General features: G+C 31.3%; 1 protein-coding gene across 2 annotated transcripts in view; it reads left to right on the top strand.

Annotated features, from left to right (window-relative positions):
* The window catches only part of LOC114345346 (regulation of nuclear pre-mRNA domain-containing protein 2), a 76,725-nt gene that overhangs the window by 21,916 nt on the left and 39,521 nt on the right, over nucleotides 1–15,288 (top strand). For both annotated transcript variants that reach the window (XM_050643416.1, XM_050643415.1), the window contains exons 6-8: nucleotides 980–1,149; nucleotides 11,718–12,003; nucleotides 14,682–14,951. In XM_050643416.1, the coding sequence (XP_050499373.1) occupies nucleotides 980–1,149; nucleotides 11,718–12,003; nucleotides 14,682–14,951 (726 nt within the window). The remainder of the gene's footprint in view (nucleotides 1–979; nucleotides 1,150–11,717; nucleotides 12,004–14,681; nucleotides 14,952–15,288) is intronic.

Genomic DNA, 15,288 nt, shown 5'->3' with positions numbered 1-15,288 from the left:
GACAGAAAAATTCCAATGAAGCTGAAGGGAAAATTCTATAAAACAGCCATAAGACCAGCTATGATGTACGGAACTGAATGTTGGGCAGTGAAAAAGAAAGAGGAACAGCGAATGCATGTGGCGGAAATGAGAATGCTTAGATGGATGAGTGGAGTGACAAAGAAGGATAAAATTAGAAATGAGTATATTAGGGGAAGTCTAGGTGTGGCACCAATTGATGCCAAAATGAGAGAGCATAGGTTAAGATGGTTTGGTCATGTTCAACGTCGAGACGTTAACCACCCAATACGAAGAATAGCTGAAGTGCAGATTCCTGAAAGGAGTAGGAGAGGAAGACCAAAGAAGACCTGGGGGGAGACGATAAGGCAGGACATGTTGGTAAAGGGGATTAACATTGATATGGCCCAAGATAGAATTGTGTGGAGAAATGCAATTAGGGAAGCCGACCCCGCATAGGGATAAGGCAAAGAGAATGATGATGATAAGCGAATAAATCAAAAAGCAAAATGTTAAGAAAGCCTAAGGTTACAGTTGAGTTTTAATTTTAATATTTTATATGCGCTGGAATATTCCACAGGGTGTTCCGAACTTTGAGGAAAAAACACACTATCATTGTTACACCCGGTATACAATGACACTTACCTGTTTAACAACAATACTATTACATCGATATTCTTGAATAATAAAGCATATTAAACATATTAAAAAATAACTCAAATCGGACAACAGGTTTAGGAAATACGAGACATCAAAAATGTTTCATGTTTAAGATGGTGCGTTAATTTTGATGCTTAGTGTAATATTGATGATGCGTTGATGTGGCCTCTTAAATAACAAAAAGTATTTATTAGTATAACATACAGTGTAACCTATTTATATAGGAAACCCCTCTATAAAATTTGTTGATAACTGATTTTAACGATGTAACCGTTTTTAAGAAAAATTTCTCCCCTAATAACAAATTATTTATCAATTTCAGCTCCACTTGCAGATTACAATCCCAAGGCTGAGTTGCAGTTCAGTGCAGGTTATTATACACCGAACAAAACCACTGACTCCTCTTCCGCTGATCTGTCAAACGTCTCGAATAGTTTTCTAAGCACTAATGGCTTTGCTAGTTTTATGGGATCAGAATCGTTTAATTTAGAGGTAAGCAGATAATTGACATACTCATTAATACTTAAAAAGTTCTAAAACGAAAGTCTGGTTCATATTTGAAGGGGTTAGAAGTAAAACCGTTTAAGTTCAATTTTCACGAAAACGACTTTAGTGCTGTTTCACGTTCTGAATATCTTATATTGTTTGGTAGTAAAATCGTCTACGCTCTAACCCTACTTTATCGCCATCTTTCGATGAATAGAAAAAACAACCAAAATGAAATTCACCAACCGTTAAGAGCAGAAATCGCCTTAGCCTTGGTGCACCTAGGCTGTTTTACTTCCAAACAAGCGACTGGAAATAAATATATTTTTATTACTTATGTTGTTTGGGTTTCACTCAACGGTTTGGATTTATTTATGGAGTGTAGGTTATACTACTCTAGTAGATTAATAGCAGTGTTTAAAGTGATACTATTGTGTGCAGAAATTATATATTTTGTCATTACAATATTTGGATGATGTTTTTGAGTCAGGTAAGTTATAATGGTTTTTGGAAAAAGAGAAAATAAGAATCTATAATTAAGAAATGACCAAGTAAATGTGATTGTTTACAGTGTCTCATGCGGCGCACAGTGGGGCAGGAGTGCTAAAAAGTTGGCATAAAATAAAAATACTAAGTGCAGTATTTTCTGTCGCATTCATTTTAATTAAATAGTACACAATCCTGCGTATGATTTGGCATCATTTTTTTCCCATTAAATCCCCCTCCACCAGTTGCGACGCGTCGCAAAGGGCACATGGTCCCGTGTTAACAATGCATAGGCCGCGATAACGTGATTCGACTTACGTTTGATCCACTTATTTCAAGTGAAAAGTTAATTTACTAGTAAAATTGGCTACGGATATTTGATCTTCAGGAAAGTGACAATATTATTACAGATGTGATATAATAATTAAGTAAATATAGTCTCTTATAATATATTGTTTAAAATTACCTGTACAAAATATCAAAATATGCATTTTTCAAAAAGAGCAAGTGATTTGTTAGTGTTCCCAGACTGATCCAACTTTAATTTTGTTTTATTTTGAAAGCTTGAGTATTATTCTCTAGAAAGTCATTTTAACTTTTTGCTCATATTTGCTCCTTTTTTCATAATTTTATTTTTTGTGAGGTTATGTTGACCTAATTAAATTGAATAACACTCTATTCTAATTTTTCGTTATTTGCATAATTCAAGCATAATAATTCAAGAAAGTGTAGTAGATGCAAAACAAATTAAGATGCATTCCACTTTTTGTTGATTAGTAGTGATCCACTGATCACAAGCAAAAGAAACATAAGCATAAAAAGAAAGAAATTAGAACACCTGCCAGTGGAAGCACTGCATATTAGTGCATAATATATTATGTTCAAATCTCCAAATGTGCAAGATGTTGACGTCACATCTGATGATTCTGATGATGATTTGTAGTTTAAGTTTTTCAATATTTTACCTACAAAATTTTATGTTATTCTTATAAATATGCGGTAAATGGTTTTAAAGAACAATTTGGTTAAGCAATTTTTCAAAAATATTGTTAACACAATTGTTTTGAGATATAAATAATATTAGATAATAATAAATAAATAAGATATAAAATAAAAATGACTAAACTTCAAATATCATTTAACCTTTAACTACCCGCGCATCAAGTTATAACATAACTACACGCGTGGCGTACTTTATACGCCACAAGAAAATACACTCAAAAACAGCGGATTTGCTTAGTTGTTTGTATAAACCTTATTCGGCATCAGCGAATACTTGGAGTTCCTTCTCAGTAAGCCAATTGGGATTTATAACTGGAATCATGGAGTAACTGGATTCCATGATAAATAAAATTACTAATAAAAAATTTTTTGAAATGTGATTTTTTACAGGAGAAAAAGTATTGTTTACGAAGAAAAATATATTTTGTGCCAAAATGACTAAAAAACAATTGAAATATGTACTTATATTATTACTTATATTAATATAATCGTGGCGTATATTGTCCACCACCGGAAACAACAAATAATAAACTGTAAATTACGATCTTCCCAGTACGCCGATTATAACGAAACTAAAACCAAATTGTAAAGCACATTCCAGTGATAGGTTAGAGAGATAAACAAGGTCAAAAATTAAATTTTTAAATATATTTTTAGTAGAATTCTTATATCTGGCGTACAAAATACGCCAGCGCGTGTAGTTAAAGGTTAAATCAATATCGGTAGTAACTACGGACATTCAGCTTTGAAAATTTTGAGCAAAACATTTTTTGAACAATCCATCCTTCAAGGGAAAATATTTGTAAAGCGAGGCTCAGGAAGAAGAAGAGCATCCTGGTTAAAGAACTTCAGAACCTGCTTTAACACAACATCTGTGCAGCTTTTCCGCGCTGCTGCAGATAAAATAAAGATTGCCTTGATGATCGCCAACATTCGTCACGGATAGGCACATTGAGAAGAAGAAGAGAACTTTGAAAAACATCGTTTTTTTATGTACACACAACTTATAATATTTGAAAAAAAAATTGGCCATAATATATCGACAATGATTTAATGCCAACTTATGTTGTCTCTTGCCCCACTGTGCGGCGGTTAGAATAAGAATAAAAATATAAGCAAATTATTCATGCACATAGTTCGCACTACACATATTGTAAATATTGACCACAAATTTTTTGAACCTAGTCTCACCTATATGGAGTGTGGTCGGAGTTTCGCCCTAATAGAAAAACTGAAAAATAAAATCCTGAGATATTTGTACCTGATCACTGGTGTGACTAAAAAAAGTGTTCAAAAAAATTGGTTTTTCATAAAATGACAGATTTGTATCCCATTCAAATTTAAACAATTTCATTAAAGATCCAAAAAAGGCTAGCGAAAATCATGTGATCAAATGGAGAGACATTAAGTGGTTTAAATATAATGAAAACCAAACATACCAATTTTAGTCCAGGGCCCATCTGTTTTGAGATGGACGTTAAGAGGTGACTCAAATTTTTTTGCAGAAATTGCTTGAAAATAACTCAAATAATAATATTTGAGTTATCCTCCCTCTCAAAAATGTCCGGAACATTGTTTAAATGATTAAAATGTCAAAAAATTAAGGAAAAATTCGATTTTTTTCTTCGTTTTTTGATTATAACTTTAAAAGTATTCATTTCCCAGAAAAGATGTACTGACATAAAAGTTGCGTAATTAAATTTTCTACAATATAGAATTAGTTAAAAGTTAAAAAAAACTAGTCACCCTTGTTGCAAAATAGCAATAATTGCGAAAAAAACCATACAAAAACAAGTATTCGCATTTTACGTTTTTCAACCATTTATGCTACACTTATGACCTACATATTTCACCCAGAAAAACTTTATGATACAGTAAAACAATGTTCTAAATTTCATTAAGATCGGTTTAATAGATTTTGCAAAATAAATTTTGCAATCCAGCCTTCGCAAAAACAATTCATTTTTTCAAAATGTTACAGGACTGAAAATAAAGCAGACAGCCAGTTTAAATTTTTTTGCGTATTGAAGTGTACCGTATCTTTCATTTCCAATTTACAAAATTAAAATCGATTAACTACCACGGCGTCAGGAATTTTTTTAAATAAACATTAATTATTGGTGCTACGCGCAGGACAGCGGTGTTCGATTCACATGAAGTTGATTTCCACCAAAATTTCTTCCAATCTTCATCTAATATATTATTTTCTTACTCTATATTTTGTTGTATTTTAATATTTTAATTCCACAAAAATCAAACTAATTTTATTATTGTTTGTGAAATATTGTTTAAACAATTGTATATGTTTAAAAATAATAAACTTTTATTCTCAAGTTAAAATATATGAACAAAGAAAGTTTTTGCTGAAAAAAGTGTTATTTCAAAGGATAGAGTATGTGTTTTTATTTTGCAATAAACAAATTTATTTATTTATATCGAAATGTAATAAAAATTATAATGTATCAATAATTATCAAAGGTCATTGGAATGCCCAATCAGAGCAAACTATCCGGTGTCCTGCGCGCAACACCAATAGTTAATGTTTATTTAAAAAAATTCCTGACGCCGTGGTGGTTAATCGATTTTAGTTTTGCAAATTGCAAATGAAAGGTACAGTACACTTCTATAAGCAAAAAAAATTCCAACTTGCTATCTGCTTTATTTTCAGTCCTGTAACAGTTTGAAAAAATTTTCTTTGCGAAAGCTGGATTGCAAAATTTAATTTGCAAAATCTATTGAACCGATCTTAATGAAATTTACAGTGTTGTTTAACTGTATCATATAGTTTTTTTTTGGGTGAAATTTGAAGGTCCTAAATTTAGCATAAATTGTTGAAAAATGTAAAATGGGAATACTTGTTTTTGTACAGTTTTTTCCCAATTATTGCTATTTTGCAGCAAGGGTGACTATTTTTTAAATTTTCAACCAACTCTATGTTGTAGGAAATTTAATTACACAACTTTTATGTCAATAGAACTTTTCTCGGAAATGAATACTCTTAAAGTTATAATCAAAAAACGAAGAAAAGAATCGAATTTTTCCTTCATTTTTTGACATTTTGATTATTTAAACAATATTCCGGACCTTTTTGAGAGGGAGGATAACCCAAATATTATTATTTGAGTTATTTTCAAGCAATTTCTGCAAAACAATTTGAGTCACCTCTCAACGTCCAAATGTACTAATATTTTTACAGATGCGCCCTGGTCTATTTTGTTTTAATAATAGCTTAGACGAAGAAAAATGCAATAAGAATGTTGGACGACCGGTGAATAATGTTACTTTGGAGCGTCTTGGAGATCAAACAGAATTAAAAGTTAAGTATCAAAAATGGGATAATTTACAACAGCTGCTAGATTTCATACCCCCCATTTACCATCAATTTTATAACGATTTGCAGCATGAGTCAAAGCCGCAAAACACAATGAAAAAAGCAAGCACTGCTGTTGAGTCTTCCAAAGAAGATAGGCCAGGGTAATAAGACAAAAATATACCCTGTTCGTGACACTCGAGCAGCCAGGGTACCGAAGCGTTTTTTCGACAAGTAATACCTACAGGAACAAATTGTAACTATTTCCTGCGTAGGATCTGGCGGCCATTTTTATTTATAAACAATTAACTGTCAAAAAATGGCATTTCTCCCTTTTTTTTTCAAATCAATGGAAAACAGTGAAACTTATGATTTTTTTAGTACAAATATCTTTGAGATTATGGAAAAAGCTTTAAAATGACATATTACAAAGTTTGATATACTCATTTATTGTTAATATAATTGCGAAAAAAGGTCGAAGTTGCAAAAAAATATATTTTCGCAATAACTGTTGTAAAAATTAGTGTATAGGTGTGAAATTTTTGTGAAATGAGGGTTCTTTGGTGCTTAATATGTGATAAAAATTTCAAAGCGATTCATTGAATTGTTTAAATTTTATTCGAATTGTTTATCTCAGAGAGCATTTTTTTTGCAATAACGTAAGTCAGAAAACAATGACGTTAGAACCATTCCACAGGTGTCAAATGGAAGAGCATGAGCTATGTTTTTAACTTGGTTTAAAAAAACCGAATAAAAAATGCATTTATTAGTAATGAATAATTATGCAAAGGTATCGTAAATCTTTCCTTATAAACTTTTTGAATAACTTTTTCCAAAAAAATTAACTTTTTTGCCCTGTTTTAAGTGCACAACTACCAAGTAATGTTATTTATATCATAATTGATAAAAAATTGTAATAAATATACATAATTTCTTATATAACAAAATAAAAAGTTTATAAGGAAAGCTTTACGGTACTTTTGCATAATTATTTATTAGTAATAAATGCATTTTTTATTCGCTTTTTTTAAACCGAGTTGAAAATATAGTTCATGCTCTTTCATTTGACACCTGTGGAATGGTTCTAACGTCATTTTTTTCTGACTTATGTTATTGCAAAAAAAATGCTCTCTGGGATAAACAATTTGAATAAAATTTAAACAATTGAATGAATCGCTTTGAAATTTTTATCACATATTAAGCACTAAAGAACCCTTATGTGACAAAAATTTCAAAGTTGTACACTAATTTTTACATTAGATATTGCGAAATGAATTTTTTTTGCAATTCCGACCTTTTTTCGCAATTATATTAACAATAAATGAGTATATCAAACTTTATAATACGTCATTTTAAAGCTTTTTCCATAATCTCAAAGATATTTGTACTGAAAAAACCATAAGTTTCATTGTTTTCCATTGATTTGAAAAAAAAAGGGAAAAATGCAATTTTTTGACAGTTAATTGTTTATAAATAAAAATTGCCGCCAGATCCTACGCAGGAAATAGTTACAATTGGCTCTTATAGGTATTACCTGTCGAAAAAACGCTTCAGTACCCTGGCGGCTCGAGTGTCATGGGAAAAACCTTATCACCCTGGACTAAGATGCCAACGACGAACAAGACGAGTACATAGATTTTTTGTCAGATTATGAGTAACTTTAGTATTACAAAAAAAGTAAAATTTGTGTTTTTTTTAAGAAAAAATAAATATTAATTAAAAATTAAGCTTTTGTTTAGTTCCTTTTATGTGTTATAAAGTCATTTTTGCTTAAAGGTAAAACAACCTAAGTGCATTTTTTTGTCAAAAGAAGTAAAAAAAAATAAAAAAAATTTCTCCCCAGAAGTATCTTTAAAATTTTATACTTATTTTGAATTGTTAAATACTTTAAAATTTTTAATTTTAAACGTCCAGAATTTTTAAAGGAGCAAAAACTCCTCGGCGGCCTCAGATCTTGTGGGTGTTTATACAAATTGTGAATTTGTGATTTGCGGTGATTTTAATTTACCACAAGCTATCTGGGTTAATTCCGAGGATGGTTTGCAGGTTGAGGGAGCAGCATCTATAACATCCGCTAATATTTTGTGTGCCTGTTGCAACTATCTTAACCTTAAGCAGGTGAATTCCTTATCAAATAGTTTTGGTGTGTTTCTAGATCTTATTTTTTCAAATATGTGTAGTGTTGTAGTTAATTATGCTTCTGAAAACCTGTCCACCATAACAGAGCATCACCCAGCATATGAGTTTATCATCCCTCTTAAAAGTGATTTAGATTTAACATATGACGTTTTTTACTACGATTTTAAGAACTGTGATTTTAATGCTATTAACAACTATTTAGCTAGCATATCCTGGGATCATGCACTTGATCATGGTGACATTAACAAATGTGTGGAATATTTTTATAATGTTTTGTACTCTGCTATTGATCATTTTGTCCCGATTAAACATTTTAAGTCATGTAACTTTCCATCTTGGTTTAGCAGGGAATTACAGAGGCTAATCATTGATAAGAAAAAAGCACATTGTAAATTTAAGCAGACTGGGAATTATGAGGACTATCAATTATTTTCACAAAGTAGAGATAGATGTAAAATTTTACGCAATGAATGTCACAACAACTACATAATGAGAATAAATACAGAATTGTCCGTTAACCCTAGTCTGTTCTATAAACATGTGAATAATTTACGGAGATCAAGTGCATATCCTAATAGTATGTTTCTTGATAATGAGACTGCCGACAGTGGTCAAGAAATTGTAAATTTATTCTCAAAACATTTTGCTTTATCATATAAAAACAATGATGGGGAGATTCCTGACTATAACTTTAATTATAGTTTGGATCTTAATACAGTGCAATTTTCTTTAACAGAGGTCTTTGATGGTATAAATAGTTTGCAGAGTAGGTATTCACATGGCCCAGATGGTATTCCCTCTGTGCTGCTGAAGAAATGTGTTTGTACGTTGAGCCAACCCTTGCTGCATGTGTTTAACTTGTCCATTTCCACTGGTATTTTTCCCGACTTTTGGAAAGTCAGCTTTCTTACACCTATCCATAAAAGTGGCAATAAGAGTGACGTTCGTAACTATCGAGGGATTAGCATACTATCAGCTATTCCTAAGCTTTTTGATAAATTATTTTCCACCCATCTATCCTGGCACTGTCGCAAAATATTAAATGACGAGCAGCATGGATTTTCTCAAGGTAGATCCACCGTGACCAACCTTTTAACGTATCAGTTTGACCTGTTGAATGCCTTTGAGAGCTCCAAACAGGTAGACAGTGTTTACACGGACTTCTCAAGGGCATTCGATAGAGTTAGTCATAAACATATTGTTGCCAAACTAAGTGCAATGGGTTTGGGTGAGAGCCTTGTAAGATTTTCTTATAGTTTGTTAACTGGGCGTACTCAGTTCGTTCGGATTAACAATTACTTATCTAGCGAGATTCAGGTGCTTTCAGGTGTTCCACAGGGGTCTCACTCAGGCCCTGTCTTGTTTAACTTGTTTATTAGAGACCTGAGTACTATAATATTACATTCTGCACTTCTGGCCTTTGCGGACGATTTCAAATTTTATAAGGTTATTGAGTCCAAACTAGACACTGTACTGCTACAAAAGGATCTAAATAACTTATGTGTATGGTGTACTGATAATGGTCTAGAATTAAATGTTAAAAAATGCTTTAGTATTACCTTCAGTCGCTCTAACAATATCATTGTAAAAACGTATATATTGAACAATACTGTTATTGAATCTGTGGACTGTATTAAAGACTTAGGTGTTTTGTTTGACAAAAAATTAACTTTTATACCACATATTACAGACATGATTAATAGGAGTATGCGAAATCTTGGATTTATAACACGTAATAGTTCTCAACTGTCACCGAATTGTTTTTTAAGGTTATATGTTTCTTTTGTGCGCTCATTGCTGGAATATGCCTCAATTATATGGTCACCTTACTATGATTGTCACATTAGAAATATTGAGTCCGTCCAGAAAACATTTCTTCGTTCTTTGGCATTTCGAGCTCATATCAATATTTGTCAGGGTTTTAACATTAATTATGATCTGGTTAATCAAACATTTAAATTGGATAGCTTGGAAGTAAGAAGGGCTAAATCAGATTTAACAATCATTTATAAAATATTAAATGGTCTATATCATTGCCCAACTATCTTACAAGCTATAAGCCTCAATACTGTCCAAAGACGGGTTTCCCCAATTTTTCGCATACCTTATCATAATACGAACTATTGCTTTTACTCCCCATTGTCACGCACCTTGCGTCTAATTAATCATAATCAAAACAGTCTTGATCCATTTGTGGACAGTCTTCGTGTATTTAAAAGAAGCATACATAATTCAGTAACTGAAGTAAAGCACTAAGTTCCTATAATTTATTAATTATTTATTATTGTTACTAATTTAATTTTGTTGGTTTTTATTGTTGTCATTTTTATTATCTTTTGTTATTTGTTATTTTAGGTTAAAATTGGTTATCTTTACTGTTTACCATAATATTTCATTTTTTTTATACATTTTTTGTAAATTGGCTCTGCCGTTTATTGAATAAATAAATAAATAAATAAAACTTTAATGCTTTATTTCTCAAAATGTGTATTTTGCTACTTAGGCGGTTTTGCTTCTGACCCCTTCATTTCATTTCATACCAAAAAAAAGTTGATTAATAGCAAGCTGAAAATTTGTTAATAGCTTAACGGTGTCTAGTCGGACAAACTTTGATGTACAGTAACACTGGAACAGGGGAAGTTTTAATTGTAGAACAGGTTACAGGTTTCGAATGCCAGACTACGAAAACATCCCATGTATTTTGTCAGACAAAGCTTCCAATTGATTTGTTACCCTTTCATTAAATTCTCATGCAAAAATCAGACTGCTATTTACCACCAATATAATTCCTGTCATTTGACATGTTGGACTTATTAAAGTGCTTAACATATTTGTCTGACAATAATTTTTTTATATATTATATAAAGTTTGCTATTGAATAAACTTAAAAACAACCTGCTAGTTTTCACAATCATAAACTTGTCAGGAATAAACTTGCTATTAATCAACTTTTTTTTGGTACGCGGGATTCAGGCCTAACATTTTTGTTGTTATATCCGGGAATAGCCCATTTTCCAACACTCATTAAAACCTGTATTCATATTGTAACGAAAGAGAACTTGTGACCGACCCCCGTATAACGGTTCACAACTCTAGTATCATGTTGGAATGTAGCTATCGAAGGATCGAAGCGGTGTGCGTGTGAGGGGTAAAGAATGTTTCAAAATGTACGGCAGGTGTGCGAGAGCTAGAGATGGGCAGAATTTTCTAGAAAAGAACCTGTTCACTATAAATAGCGGGATGTTATTAGAATTAAGTTAGTCTATAAGATAAATTCCCTCTGTACAGTTGTATAAATAAATTTCGTATAAACGAACCGCTCATTTCATTTTAATTGAGGCCTATAGAATCAAAGCCTGCTAGATCCATGTGTTGAAATTTTGTCAGGAGGCAAAAAGAACATTAAAAATGTAAATTTTCTAAAATAAAGTGTCCGGCATTTTTCAATCAACAGGGCATTAATAAATATCATAAAATGGCACACTAATTTGTCATTTTTCTACATGCCCCTTATATTTTCAGAAATTTGTACTTTAGTTTGGATTTAACAGAACGAAAAATTTAGGATTTAGCAGGTTTTGATTCTGATGGGCTCAAAAGTTGTTACAATATTTAAGTAATATGTCATTATTTACAGACTTTTAGCAGCACTTTGTTTAGCAACGTCAGCAGTTTCAATAACACCAACGATTCTTCATTGGAAACAAGTTTTACTCCACCAATTTCTGATGACTTCAAGGCTCCGAATACCCAAGTTCCACCACCACTCATAGAGCCAACAACTCCTCAGCCTTCGTATGGATATGACACGAATACTATACCCTTGCTACCCCCACCAATGCCTCCGTTTTCAAAAGCTGAATTGGAATTTGGAAATAATGGCAGCTACGGTTCAGCAACGACGGAATCAAACAATGCATATGGTAAACAATTTTTTATAAAAGAGTTTAAGCTTTTAATCTAATAGCACAAAAAATGATATTTAAAATACCATTTTATATCCTACCAGATTAAAAACATTGAGACCATTCTCTAGTTACACCTCCAAGGCTTCTAACAATGCAAGCCAAACGGAGGCTGAGAAAAGGAAGATGAGGAAATTTTACAATTTATAATTCCAATCTCCGCTAACTCCACACGCAACATATTTTCAGTAAAAGCAAAAAACTGTATTTATTATTTCAGAGCACCTGTCTAAATGAATTGAAGTTATTCCATTAGGGAATGTAATTCTAATTTGTTGATAACCCTGATTTACGTAACTTGGTTAATAAAACAAAAGATAAAAATTTATTTAAGTATAAACAAGCTGAAAATGCGAGCATTATCATAACGAAAACTTTGTTTATTTACGTATTTTAATTTATAATATGGAAAATTGCTATTATGAAAAGTTGTTTAGAATTAATAATTATGTTTTAATGTGCAATTATATCATTCTAATTTAAATGATATGAACTATAAAGGTACTTTACTTTTGATCGAAATTCATATTTTTTATATACCTCGTATAAAATTAATAAAATTTTATATAATATGTTGGTTGCATCATAAATCTTAGAACATGAAGAGCTTTTTGTGAAGAATAACTTTTCTTCGTCAATTTAAAGATAAAAGAGTTATAAATGAAAATTTTGTTGGTATCCATAATTTGAGAAAAATCTTAAAATATTTTTTTCCATTAGAAGAATGTAATTGCACATCAGACCATAATTTTTTATTCCAAGCAATATTATTTCATAAAGTCGGTTCACTAAACTCAGACACAACTGACTAGTGATTTTAGTCAATAATTTTGCCAATTTGGCAAAAAAAACTTACTAAATAGTTAATAATTACTAAAAAATTAGTAATTTTGCCAATTTTGGCAAACACTTGTAACATTAAAAGTAAGTGAGTTACGCTCAAAATATTGTTGGACCCTTTTATTTTTTGTTAAAAAAATTGCGAAAATCACCCCCTAATTAGCATCACAAATAAATTTTATCATTACCACTTCACAAGTTACTTTGCTTATGTATTATTTATATGATCTGTAAGTTTCATCGGTTCAAAGTGCTTATTTTTGAAAAAGCTGTAGTTAAAATGGCTTGAACGAGGAACTAATCACGAGTTTAGGCAAATCTTGAACAGCCATAGCATAACCAATTTTTGTCTAACAAGAAAACAAAAAAGCAAAAATATTCAGAAAAGCAAAACATACATTTTATTACTCTTTAAGATTTTTGGTATTACTAATAATTGTTAAGTTAATTCCATGAACAATTCCATTTTTTTTTTCAAAATTAAAAAAATGATTTTTTAAACCCATTTTTTTTCAAAAATGAGAACTTTGAATCAATGAAACTTATAGATAATATAAACAATACATAAGTAAAGTAACTTGTGAAGCGGTGATTCATTTTATTTGGGAAGCTTATTAGGGAGTGATTTTCGCGATTTTTGTACCAAAAAATAAAAGGGACTAACAATATTTTGAGCGTAACTCGCTTATTTTTAATGTTAGAAGTTTTTTTTTAAACAAAAATAAACCTTTCTTTAAACACTTTAAAAAAAATTTCCCCGAAAAGTGCTCTGTTTTTTGGTTATTTCACATTGAAATATTCGATTTTGAATTTGACGAAGAAAAACCTACTTTTCTTTAGCCACAACTCTGCTTCTACTGGGTCTGCAGACCTCACGTGTACACCATTTTTTTTCAATTTTTTATTTATAAGCTATATTTTTACGATGAATATTTTTTTCGCTAGAATATCTAGCGAAAAACCGGTTTTTTATCTGCGAAAAACCGTCCAAAAACATGTTTTTTTTGTTAAAAATGAACATATTCACTCGCAAATAACTTGAAAAGTATTGACTTGGTGAAAAAACTCTGTAGAACAAAAGTTGCTTAGAATGAGTCATTTTATCCAATTCCGGGCCTATTTTGAACGTATATTTTTTCACTCTCGAGCAAATATTTTTCACCCCGTATTTCCCAATTTTTGTTAAATGGGGGGATGTAGAATTGTAAACATTTTTGTATATAATAATAGACAATTTCAACTACCTATTCCCAAATTTTCATCCTTCCTTTATTTTTTTCGGATGTTTTCGTAAAATTTTGTGTAAGTATCTATATATAGAAATAAGTGTTCTTTGGTCAAACAAAGTTGCGTTTTATTTCTTAAGGGAGTAGGCGCAAAATCTTGGTCCAATGCTATTTAAATGCATTCATTTTTTTTAGAATCCTAAGAACATTAATAAGTATTTTTGCAAAATTTAAACGCAGAAAACAGTTTACATTATTACCGAGGGCCGAAAGTCCCTGAAAACTTCTATAACGATTATTTTAATAAGTTACAGGGGTGAAAAAAAAGAAAATTTGGTAGAATTTTTATTTCATAAATTTCATTCAAAAGAAACTTTTTGTTTACTCTGAGGGAATCTCGGACCTCGGTAATAATATAATCTTTCATTCTGCGTTTAAATTTTTCAAAAATATTTATTACTTTTCTCAGGATTTGAAAAAAAAGAATGCGTTTAAATAGCATTAGACCAAGATTTTGCGCCTATCCTCTTAAATTCCCGTATGTCCAATAACCTTTTATTTTTGACGCAGTTACAGATTCTACATTTGCAAATCCTTCCTATCAAACTTCTAACATAACTTACCAATCGGAGGACAACTTCAGGGAGGATATGTTTGAACCCCCTGTGGGGGCTAATCCCTACCCGCCCAGTGAGGCTAATCCCTACCCGCCCAGTGAGGCTAATCCCTACCCGCCCAGTGAGGTTAATCCCTACCCGCCCAGTGAGGAATATAATCCCGAAGAAGATCTAAGCACATGGGAACCAGAAGCTGCTTGGAATCCTCCTCCTCCTACAACAGGTATGTTTATCGTAATTAATAAATGTAACTTTTTGTCATTGTAGTGTATTTTTATTATAAAGTGAGTCAATTTTTCAATTAGGCGCAGGCATATGTAAATAATAAATACGGCATTACTGTTTCGAATTTCGAATTTTCTCTATACTACAACTAATGTAAATGACCGAAAACTAAAACTAGGATATTATTTCTGTATAATAATTTATGGATTCGACCGTTACTTGATGGAAGTTCATTTTATCTGACAATAAAACACTGAAAACGTTTGTTTTCTATACTTCCACAAAATTTATTATAACTATGTGACTACAGCTGTTTCGGCAGAGTGCCTTTCTCA

This window comes from Diabrotica virgifera, chromosome 2 (assembly GCF_917563875.1).
Source record: "Diabrotica virgifera virgifera chromosome 2, PGI_DIABVI_V3a".
In the NCBI taxonomy this organism is placed as follows: domain Eukaryota; kingdom Metazoa; phylum Arthropoda; class Insecta; order Coleoptera; family Chrysomelidae; genus Diabrotica; species Diabrotica virgifera.
This window is presented reverse-complemented; position numbering and strand designations above follow the sequence as displayed.